The sequence below is a fragment of the Neodiprion virginianus genome, chromosome 3 (genome assembly GCF_021901495.1).
Source record: "Neodiprion virginianus isolate iyNeoVirg1 chromosome 3, iyNeoVirg1.1, whole genome shotgun sequence".
Lineage (NCBI taxonomy): Eukaryota > Metazoa > Arthropoda > Insecta > Hymenoptera > Diprionidae > Neodiprion > Neodiprion virginianus.
In genome coordinates this window covers 38,389,592-38,401,641 of record NC_060879.1, presented here as the reverse complement: position 1 = coordinate 38,401,641, position 12,050 = coordinate 38,389,592, and the positions used below count along the sequence as shown (strand labels likewise).

The 12,050-nt window shown below is 40.4% G+C and overlaps 1 protein-coding gene across 1 annotated transcript; it reads right to left on the bottom strand.

Moving 5' to 3' along the window:
• Positions 1 to 2,602: 2,602 nt before the first annotated feature.
• On the bottom strand, positions 2,603 to 10,826 carry LOC124299660 (fatty acyl-CoA reductase wat-like). The gene is made up of 19 exons (XM_046752929.1): positions 10,741 to 10,826; positions 10,408 to 10,547; positions 10,122 to 10,244; positions 9,919 to 10,044; positions 9,718 to 9,863; positions 9,413 to 9,522; positions 8,630 to 8,828; positions 8,005 to 8,247; positions 7,623 to 7,875; positions 5,388 to 5,478; positions 5,100 to 5,239; positions 4,911 to 5,033; positions 4,716 to 4,841; positions 4,411 to 4,571; positions 4,231 to 4,340; positions 3,864 to 4,062; positions 3,414 to 3,656; positions 3,039 to 3,296; positions 2,603 to 2,901 (listed from the first exon to the last, which is right to left on the bottom strand). Exons 1-19 carry the CDS (start codon positions 10,787 to 10,789, stop codon positions 2,823 to 2,825), a joined length of 2,919 nt encoding a protein of 972 aa, XP_046608885.1. The 5' UTR covers positions 10,790 to 10,826; the 3' UTR covers positions 2,603 to 2,822.
• Between the last annotated feature and the right edge of the window lie 1,224 nt (positions 10,827 to 12,050).

Genomic DNA, 12,050 nt, shown 5'->3' with positions numbered 1-12,050 from the left:
ATGTCTCCCCACAAAACATGGCTCTGTGTATATTGGCACCCTGCACGGATGATACGTACCCACCGTAACGCGAAAGACGCACGCCACGGGGACAGTTCGCTCTATCATTTTTCGCCATTGGTACCTCGTAACCTGGTATCTCCATAAAATCGCGGATCTCACAACAACCTCTTCGTGCACCTTGCGTACTTTGGAATTTCAGTCTTTGACGCATGCGGAGAGAAAGAGGGGAAGCGGTCGGTTGAATTGCGGAAGAACGGACAGTAGGGAAAATCTCGACGAAATGTTCAATGAAAATCTAGCCAAAAAACGGATCCGCCAAAATTCGGTCGGGTTATTCAATTTCGGAGATAAAAATTCAGATTCCTCGGGCTTTGCGAAGAGAAAAATGAATCGTCCAAGCTCTTTGTGCACGCTTGCGACTGTTTTTCGGTCAGCGCGAAGAGAAAAGGAAAACTATTCAATTCGAGCGTTTGTCCAAATCGATGAAAAATTTCCACATACTCATTTTCACTACGAGCCAAACGGCTGTCAGAGGCGAGGTCAGAGGTGGACGTGCTTCTTTCGGTTTCCAGCCTTCGATTCATTCGCCTGGCTCATGACAAATTTCTTAGCGGATGTTTCTCAGCCGGTTAATTAGAGCCAATTACACCGTCAATTTTTCACGAGAAATATGCTCCCTCCTGATTTATAATAAATTGGTAGCAAGTTAACTCGACGATCCATGGAATACTAGATCAAATGGCTGCTGGAGCAGGGTAAGCCAAGTCAGGTTGCGGCGAATCGACTTACGACTGGGTTAAGTTTGGTTAGCACTGGCCGTTGTGCAAATTGCTCCTTAGACCAGAGCCGAGATGAGACAAAATCCTTCTGACGGTGAGTTGAGATGTTTGTCCAGCCAATCCGCCGCTCTAATTGGACGGGACCTCTAATTAATATTCATCGTCAACTAGTGCAGCTGGGACGTAAAATATCTCGTTAAAATTTCGACTTTTATCGCGTAATGAGAACAGGTTACGACTTCATTGTCTTAGAAAATAGAATGGAATGATTTATGACGGGTTTGAATCGTTGATTGTACTCTGTAAAAATTTTGGCAATTTTTTGTCTCGATACGGCAAGAAAGTGTTCCCAAATTAAAATATACTTCATGCATTATAAATAATGAATTAGAATTCAAATTAGGACCAATTAAAAAATCCACTTACAATTTTCGACCGAAGAAGTGGAATATATTTCTCATAAATCAGGACGAACTGATTATACGGTTATTTTTTTTTTAATTCAATTAGCGTTGCGATTTTTAATTCAGTTGATTGAAATTTGTAAACGATCGTTCCTATCTCAACTTGAGAGTCGTAAGGTGTACATCGCTTTTTGAACGAAGATTCATTTGTTAGGCTGAATTTTTAACTGTCGACAACATCAACGCGATGTTGATTGATTGAATGCTCTCGGAGAGAAAATTTCAACGTTCTTGAAGCAGTTCGCTTTCCCTTTGAGAGTGAAATGTAATGTATAATCTGGAAACGTAAAGTAATCCACAATATCAAAAAACATATAAATAAACAAAAAAATTAAATTATTCAATCCCGTTACGCAGCGGAGAAGCAAAAAAAATCGATTACTAAGAAATACTTCCTGATCATAAGTGATTTTTTCGTTACAATTTTTCGAAAACTAATCCATTAGGGACGAATAATTCTTATTGCTTATTTTCATTCCCTTCTTTCACATTTCATTACAGGGTTTCAATGTTAGGCATTCGCAGTGACGAAAATGAATAAAAGAATATTCGCAAAGGCATGCAATATTTTCAATAGAGAACAAGCTATGCCTAGGCATAATCTACTGCTAAACTGATCATTGTAGCAGCGGACTAACGCATGTTGAATGCACCGTTTTTGGCCATCTTCGTAACGTCTGCGGCCATCTATTGATCCATTTGTGGCCATATCAACTGCATGCGAATGAGATAATGGGGACAAATGGTATGAACAGTCGAATCAGCTTTGATCATTGTCAGAATTGCATTTGAAACATTTGATTATCAAAGTAATATTATCTGCAGAGTAAGCTTCTGTGATGAATTCAGTAACTGGATAGATTTATAGCACTTGGAAGAAGTAAAACATTATACAACGACGGCCAAAAATGGTACAGTGGCAACAAATGGTGATTCTGCTTTCTAAACGTGAATCAGTTCTAAATATACCACTGGAGTGAAACAATATGCAATCGAAATCAGTGAAACATTATTGAAAAGACACCGAATCCTCGGTGTATATGAATTGGTTTGTTCCAGTGGTATACCAATCACTTGGAATCAGTGAATTTTCACTCATTCAAATTTAAAGAGTAGCCGAACTATATTCACCTGACATTAACGATTCTGCTAGTTCATCGTAATGTCGAGGTTGAATAACTTTTCTATATTGTATGTATGGGCGCAAGTACGTCATACATTCAATCGGCCGGAGGTCATTTCCTGTCGCTAGACATTGTCACGCAGGTTGGATATATTGGGATCAGTGTCGGATTAGAAATCATTCTAACCGTGTAAGGCCTAATCTAAAAAACATTTGAACAGAAACACTGAGCATTATGCAATATATTGAATTTATTACTAATCAGCAAATTCGATTTTACATAAGTTTCTTGTGTCGGGGGTCGTTGCTTGGCTAGTGTCAATGAATCCAACATATCAACAACTTGTAATCCCAATCCACGCGAAATATTGCGAAATTCTTTGTTACTTTTTGCGGTGAGTTCGTCAACCTAGTGATCATGTTGTACGTTCTTGAACAAGGCGGAACGCCGTGTTACCAAAATATTTTCCATACGAGCCAAAGAGCGAAGGAATATAAGGCGAGACGAACGATCGAATGGACGATGTAAAAGCTGTAATAAATGCGGAATGAAAATCATATTTCAGGGTATATTTTTGCTTCCGTCGAAATGATCTGCAATCAACGATGATTCGTTGACCGCGATTAATATATCATCAAGGCGGTAACTCGGCACTAATTTTTACTTACTAAATGTATCGTCGTTTCGCTTTGTCTTCATTTCCAGGAGGTTCGTTTACTAGATACTTTTTGAAACCGCCAGCCATACGTATAAAATATTTCTCCCAGTCGACTTCTTGCATACTGAAAGGGAATTCCTTCTTGTCCGTAGGCCCAATTCGTTGCCAAAGGCTCCGAACTCGATGAGTTTCGAAGTCCCATTCCTTCGTGGTAAAATATCCTATGGTGATCCACGCATTCCCTAACAAAGTCGCAACCTTTTGCATCCTGAAATAATGAACGATCCTTCAGGCCACGAGTGCGGCTCGAACTAAATAAATCGAAACTACATGCAATTACGTTTACTAGGCAAAGACGATACTGGTATCGTTGTTTCAAGCTTACCGCGGCTGTTTTCCTAACAATCTTGCGACGCCGTCAATTACGAATGCCGGCAAAGTATGCAGAAAAAATTGTAATAGACTCAAAACAAATCTTGACGTTGTTACGAAGAAGAAAGGATAGTAGACCAATCGAAGTGATGGGTTTTCATTACTATAACGCTGGAAATCCCTTACACACTGGCCGCAAGTGATGGGTTTCTCATTTCCGTTGGCATAATTGTATACAGGAATATTCTCATGGTGCCTGAAAGCAAACGAGTCAAATGTACGTCACCGGATATTTACTAATCCGAAAATTACATAATAACTTTTGAATCATGCGATACCTTTATTTGTTTAATTTTCCATTTCTGTTAGTTTGTGAAAAGTGTGTGTTCCATAATGCAAATGCATTTATATGTGGATTTTCTATGTATAAACGGCGGTACGAATCGGCATTCGAAGACGTTACCTTTTTTTAGTGACGGCTGTTTCCCAAGCGGAAGAAATTAAAGCGTTGCAGACATAATCCACTGGAACTAGGTCGATTCTCACATTAGAATCATAGAAACCGATGTGATTTAAGCCGAGACCAGATGCACATATAATCGCTGGAAACCCAGCAATGCCAGAAACCCAACCCGGCATTGGCTCCTCGTATGAATTAATTACTAGGAAAAATTATTGTATTGTAACAACAACAATTGGAAAAGAAAAATGTAACCTTCGTTTGATCTCAGTTACAACCCATTCTTGGATTTATGCAAGAGTCGAGTGGAATTTCGGATGCAATGTTCACTTTAGTCATGGTAAGAATAATCATAGAATAAGAATATCACCGATCGATGGTCTGAAAACTGCGAACGGCAATTCTCCAGCGAATTCGGCGACGACACCTTCGCCGATCGCCTTGGTAAAGGTGTAAGTGTTCGGCCATCCTTTCAAGACTCTGCAATTGAACACATTGATCACCATCCTTAGTCACGCACTCCCACGACAAGCCCGCTTGAAAAACCTACGATTTCGTAACGGATTCGACGTCGCCTTCCGACATCTCGGTGTTCTTCAAGCTTTCGCAGAGGTCGTTCGCCTCCCTGTAGCTCAATGGCGGAACGTACAACTTTTCGTCGATGCTACTGAGAACGCAGTTGCTGAAAGCAGTTGACAGGTGGACTCCGACCTGGAACAGAACAGAGTTAAGGTGATCGCGAGCTGAAACGTTCGGCAGCTGGAATTGACGGAGACGCCGTGAATCGCGAGGCGAAGTTATAATTCACAGCTGGTGCATCGGCACCGCTACAAGACGCTGGAAAAATCCTCTCACCGCCAGGTTCTTGCACGCTTTGGCAATGTCCAGCACGTATTTAACGCCGTTGACGTTCAAGGGAATCGCTTTGTCCAGTCTTTCGGTAAAACGCACCGTGGCAGCTGCGTGGAAGATGACGGATACCTGAAAAGAGTTCGGCGTTTTTTAGGGGGCGACCAATGGATACGAAGAGTCACCGTGCACCCTGCGAACCTCGTCGACGATGCGCTCGCGATCCTCTGCCGATAATCCCAGTCCTTCGGAGGCTACGTCGCCGGCAACTGGAACCAACTTCTTCGAAAAGTCCGGAGAGCTGGTCCGCAAAACGTCGAACACCTGCAGCGAAATACATGCGCGATTTATCGCCAGCTCAGACATTGCAAGAAATTTGGCAAATCTCACCGGTTCGAGAAGCAGAGAATCCATTCGCTCTTGTGTAGTTTTTCCTTTCTTTTCGCGGACCAGAAGGTAGACGGTTCCGATTCCTTCACAGCTTCGGAGTAACTTTTCCACCAGTGCCTTACCCAAGAAACCGGTTCCACCTGGCAATTGTTAGTAAATGTAAGTCTCTTTGTCAATTGAACGTGGGCCACAATTCAAAAAAACAATCTCATTGGTATAATTCAAACAAATGTTAGTCCCTCGAGAAGGACATTATTATTTTTATTTTGTTATTTGAACGGCACCAACCGGTGATGAAGATGTTTCGACCTGCGTAAAACTGTCGTATTTCTGACATGTTTCTTCTATTGCGGTACCGGAGTAACTCTTTGCGTCGTCGCTAACTTCGCCTTACTTATGGATGAGATACCACGTGCACGAATGTAAATTTGTTAATTATCTCACACACATTTTGTACAATATGCAAACGAATGCGAATTAAAAATGACAACGTCGTAGCTTCCTGGGTAGAGTCATTGTTTCACAATAGGACCGGAAGATAAAAGTAATTTCCGCTTGAAAACTTCAACTAATTCCTACAACGTCACCGGTGTGGGAACAAGGTGAATCGTGAGACGACACTTTTGCAGGTCAGGCCGAAAATTTGTGGTAGATGAAGATCATTTTTGAACTCCACTTCAAGAATACGCTTATTAAATTGAAACACCATATCAGTCAATTATTCGAATTCTTGTATAAGATTGATCTCTGCGAAGGGATCATAAAACTAGATCACTTGACAATTGCTTGGGAATTCCAGTACAGTGTAAATAATTATTTCTTGTTTTTGCCTATATTGAGATTAGTCTGGGAGGTCAAAAACAAATGTAAATAAGGGGATGGGTAAGAATTCCAGTCGTTGGTCAAATAAACGAAAAGAATGAAATAAATGGACAGATTTACAAAAAATATGACGAGAATGATAATAAATACGACTTTGACTATCAATTGAATAAATAAAATATAAATAAAATATAAATAACATGTAAAAACTCTTTAAATCCTGTCCATCGTCAAAATAATAAAAATTACACATTCATTCAAACATTCACAAATAAATTAGAATGAAATACGCTGGAATTAACCCGCACTGGGATATAAAACTGTCTATGATAATAATGAAAAAAGTTGATAAGTCATAAATAAATTAAAAATCACTCATCCCTTTGCTTTATACTTGGCAGCAGCTCCGTCGTGTGATTGTCCAGGTGATTTTGAGAGTCTTTCGATAAAATTTGGAATCCACGGTCTTTTTAAGTTTTCTTTGCGGCGATTCCGTAATGCGGAAAAGTTATTAAAAATTGATGATTCCTTGGATCTCGTGACTTCGTTTTTTTTTTATTCTTGACTCACACGTTGGGATGCGTACGGATATTTACTGGCGATATCGATGTGTTAATTTAATTTGAATTTGTGTTAATAACGATTAAATAATAACTACGGGGAATTATAAAACGGTTGGTTGGTCGTCTGCTCGTAAACTCTTTCAAATTCTGAGCCGTTTCTCCCGCCTGACGCCTCAATCGAGATGGCTGTGATTAGCAAGATTTTGCGGGCATTTTTGAACTCATAATATCGTTCAATAATCTCTCCCAATATTTGCAGCACAAGAAAGAAAATTTTAAATTCAAAAAAAATTATGCATTGATTAGATGTTCGGTGACTTTGGTAGCCCCAAAAAGTGATCTGCAGATACGTTGGTGCCAAACATGAGAGTTTTGGATGATGTCGGAAGCCTGGTTAGACCTGAAATAAGACTGAGGCTGGCTATTATCATTTCGAACCTCATCGGATTTCGTACAGAACGAGAACAGAGCTTTTTATTAGGAGTTTTTATTGCATGGTTCGAGAAGTTGTTTAGTTCAATGATTATAGTCGGACTCTCCTCGGTATTTCGAACCAATTTCGGTGAAATTATACGCAAGTGGTGTATATTTAGGTGGGATTAGAATAAACAGACGATCCGAGAAAGTGACTTGGGAATATTTAATCTCGCATGTATTCAGACTTGGAGCAAAATCTTGTTGATATCGGAACGCATTTTGCGCTGCTTGCAACGCTGATCGGGTGCTCAGACTTAGTCTATGCGAGTAATGTCGTAAATACGCGCATCGAGTCTGCGCTATTTTCTCTGTATGAACAGTCAAATGGATGTGACGTGTGGTAATTTGGCTACGATAATTGAAACATGCGAGTTGTGTTTATTCTCCGTTACATAAATTACACAATGATAGTACGAAGTACGATGGCTTGTTCGTCGATCAAACGAGAACGGGGCCGAACTTTAGAATCGTATCACAGGAACATTGATTGAATCCCATGAAAGGACTTCCAGATCAACCACAAAATAAAGATGCCAGACGTGATACGCACGGCCAAATGGATGGCGTAAAGACTGAAACAGGTGAAGGGATTGAGTGTATTGTGCAACGCGTGTAAGTCTTTGGTAAAGTGCACCACAGGCTAGACTTTCACTCACTAAACCTGTCGCCGTCTCGCTCTCTCTTCGTTTCCATCGGAATCACCTATGATGAACTTGCGTATGCCTTTGCTCATATTTATGACATATTCATCCCAAACGACGGTTTGCATACTGAATGGAAATATACTCTTGTCTTCGGACCCAAGTTGCTCCCAGAGCGCTTGAATCTTCTGATTGTCGAAATCCCACTGTTGCGTGGTGAAATACTCCAATGCGTTAAACGCCTCATAAATTTGACCCACGAGCTTGTACATTCTGAAATTGTGTAATACTCACGTTTAATCTCGTTGCTAGATTTTTGTCTATTTCGTACGTCTAACTTGTGCATGTTGACTAACTTGTCTACGTATAACCTATAAAGGACTAAATTTATTTTGTACTTACCGCGGCTGTTGTCCCTTCAATCGCAGAACAACGTCAATCATCACTGCTGGGAGCAAATTAAGAAAAAAGTGGAGGGTTGTGTACAGAAATCTTGATTTTGTGGCGTATCCGCTGGGGTAGTAAACAGCTTGCTCGAATGGATGAGTTTTTGCGACGGCTCTGACTTTATTATCAAAGTCTTTCCAAGTTATAGGATTTTCATTTCCAGAAACGTAATTGTACACCGGAACGTCCTCGCGGCTTCTGAAATACACACGTAAGGTCTCTAACCATTGGCTCGCACAATGTTTCTCTGTATTTACTTCTTGACGTGTAAATTCGAAAGCTAATGCCAAGTCAGTTCGCGGTCTCGTTGTGAAATGGTCAGGTTTGAAAAATTCCTTTATCTTTTCGCAATATTCCGCAATAAGCTAAATTACAACCAATTTTATTGATGCCTTAAGCGAGACGAAAAATTGCCGTATTTAGAATTGCCGTATTTAATCGGAAAATAAAAATAAGAAAATGGATTATTGTCGGAATTGGGAAAGAATCACCAAGACAAAATAATACATTAGAAAAACAGAAAAAGAAGAAAATGACGAAAACCAACTTTGATAAATTGCTTTTCCCTGCTAAACGTTACCTTTTTTCCGTCATTGCGATCTTCCAAGCTGAAGCGATAAGTGCGTTGCAAACATAATCGACCGGGACAACCTCAAGCCTGGTACTGGTATCGATCAAAACGGCGTGTATGATACCCAGGCCACAGACACATATCATGCCCGAAATTCCTATGGGACTCGAAACCCATCCTGGGATGGGGGTTTTGTAGGCCCCTGTCACTGTGGAACAATTTATGAAGATGTTCGTAGGAATAACCGTAGAATTTCAGAAATTCAAGATTTTGACAACTCGCGACGAGAATCCCTTTCGAATTGTGTAACTGTTGCAATGCGAAGCCATGAGCTCTGCACTCCGTAATTATAACAGAGATATTCGAGACCATTTTAACAATCACGGAGGAAGTATTCTAGTGTCAACGAGTCAGATTTTTTTGTACCACGCCTATCAACCCACGTCATAAGCAAACGTAGAGTCGTATAAAAAATTGAATTAATGCGTCATTTGACTCTCATACGGTGTCCACACAGTACTTCATGCTGCCACAAGATTGCAGCGAAATCGTTTCACAAGATTGGTGATATTACAGTTACCTTGCAGCAATGTTGTGACATAGTTGTTACGTTCTCTCCTGAAAGGAGGTTCTGACAGGATGGCAGCAATATTACGGAGTATCATTGGAATAACATATTTAAAATCGGTTTTGGAATGACTGAATTGCTGGCTTGTGCGATTGTTATGATGTTTGGGAGTAGGAGTCTCAGATTTCGAGATGAAATAACTGTCTGTCACATGCGTAAATTACCAATTGACGGTCTGAAGATAGCGAAAGGTAGGTCAGTGGCGTAGTTAGCGACGACTCCCTCGGCGATAGCTTTGGTGAAACAATACGTGTTCGGCCATTCTCCCGTGATTCTGCAAAATCGATTTGGTTAGAAATTGCTCACTTTTTACGAAGATATCCGATGGGTTATGAGTAAAGTCAGTCACTTCAACTGCTGCTAATATCGCGAGTGTATGTATGGTAGCTTTTTTTTCTAAAACCTCGAGTTTATGCTTGATTACGAATACTATTGTACAATGAAGCATGCAAAGCCTTTAGAGACGAACTCTGTCAGGTTTCCCGGCGCCTCGATTCTCTTGAGCATTTCCACTAACATGTTGATCTCTTCGTGGCTCATGGGTGGAGGGTATAGCTCTTCGTTGATGGACTTCCGGACGCAGTGGCTGAACGCGGTGGACACGTGAATCCCAGCCTGAAATGTGATAATGTTAATTTCGTCGAACGAGAAACAGCGAAGATGCCCTCACCTTCAAGTTCTTGCAGGCCCTTGCAATGTCTATCACGTGTTTCACGCTGTTCACGTTAATTGCGACAGCCTTCTCCAGGGGCTCTGTGAAACGCACGGTGGCAGCTAGGTGAAAGATCACCGAAACCTGGAAGAATTTCGTCTTTACTTGAACCCCTGACGCGAAGAAAGGAAAGACCCACTATCTATTTGCAGTATTCGTACCTCTTCGACAAGGCGTGCGTAGTCCGTTTCCGAAAGTCCGAGTTTGTTCTGGGCGGTATCACCTTCGACTCCGACGATCTTCTTCGAAAATTCCGGATAGTCGTTCCGTAACACATCGAATACCTGGAACGAAACTTGCGTAAATGTTGGCTGTTGACGATGGATCATCAGCGTCAGAATGAATTTTCGACATTCTCGTCTCTTTCCGCGTTCCTCATCACGCTCTTAAGAAAGACGAGATGTAAATTATGATAATATTGAGAACTGTTCAATAGTAGTAACTCACCGTATCACCGAGAAACGCTTCGAAGCGTTCCTGAACACTGTTGCCCTTTTTCGGCCGCATTAGGATGTAGATGGTCCCGATGTCTCTACAGCTTTGGAGCAGTTTTTCCGTCAAGATTTTGCCCAAAAACCCGGTACCCCCTGAAATTGAAGAACGTGTACCGGTAATGCCTCGCTGTTTGCCAAAAACGGTTCGCTGTAGATTCTCTAGAATTCTCAACTTAATATCGTGTCTATTTCTACACATCGTTTTTCAAAATTCACACGTAAGGTGTTCTCTGATAGAAATTGATGTTGAGAAAATTGAGAGCTACCTCAAGCGGTAGATACTGACCGGTAATAAAAACGTTTTGCCCAGCATAGAATTGCTGTATTTGCGACATTTTCAATCTGTGATAAGCACCCGACGAGAGATGGCTGAAAACTAACGAGTCGCAAATCGTCAAACACTGTGCACTTCAATCCTGCTCCGTGCGTCGTGTGACCTGGACGACTTATAAATAGAGAAATGTATAATGCATATTAGTGCAATGTCATTAACGTGTCATGAATATTTTTGTGAATCATGATACGAACATTGTGGTGATTTATTTCGCAATTTATTTACATCGTCATGAATTGAAATAAGATATTTTCAAAACCGAACATGACAATTGAATTCGGCGAGACAGGAAGTGGTTAGCTGTTTGTAAGAGAGTTGATATCCCAGAGTGAAAAATATCGTTTCTTGCGATGTTTCATGGAAAAAGGTAGTTATATTCATTACTTGGTCGACAGTCGATTTTTATGAACCATTTTCTTAGCATCATTGCACAACTCATCCTAATTATGGATCGGATTTCAGAATGAGAAAAATATCTCATCAACGATAGTAATTGGAGTTTCTTCAACGGTTCCAAAGTCGAAGGCCTTGATCGTATCATAATCTAGTTATACATGTTTTTGATCTCCCATATCAATCATAATAGGCAAACACAAGCAAGTATTTACAGAATGCATTTCCGTTCAGATATTAGTCGAATGACGGGGTAACCACTGTGTGCATTTGTTAAACTATATGACCCCGCGTATGGATTGAATTCGTATTTAGTTTAAATCAACTGAGCATTCTCAGAGTAGGGATTCTCAAAAACAGGACGATGGCGATTTTATTCAGTGACGTAAGAAGTGACCTAAGTCAGTCACTTAGCAACCATATTGAAAAACCTAGATAAAATTGTTCCGTCTGAGACGATGGGTAGGGTTACATAAATTGTAATATATTTTATACCCCGAGTTTGGTCTGCATTCATCCAACTATTGCGATTACTGCGCACAGTCGAGACTCGCTTACGGTTGTTGGAAAGATGTTAATCGTGAAACGTAGCACACGTGGTCTAGCTACATTGCATTTCTCAGAATGGAAAATGAAATGAACGGAATCGATGAGAAGCTTTTTTCAGGTGTAACGAACTTTTTATAATTAGATCAGGTTCTGTAAAATGAGTAATGATGGTGTCAACATTATACTTAGATAAATGGTTACATGGAGTAATTTTATTTGAAATCTTGAACGGGAGATTGGATTAACAATAATTGAATGTAATTCTATAATGTATCTTTTTAAGGCGTCAAATATTGAAAATAAATGTTAATCCGGTTAGC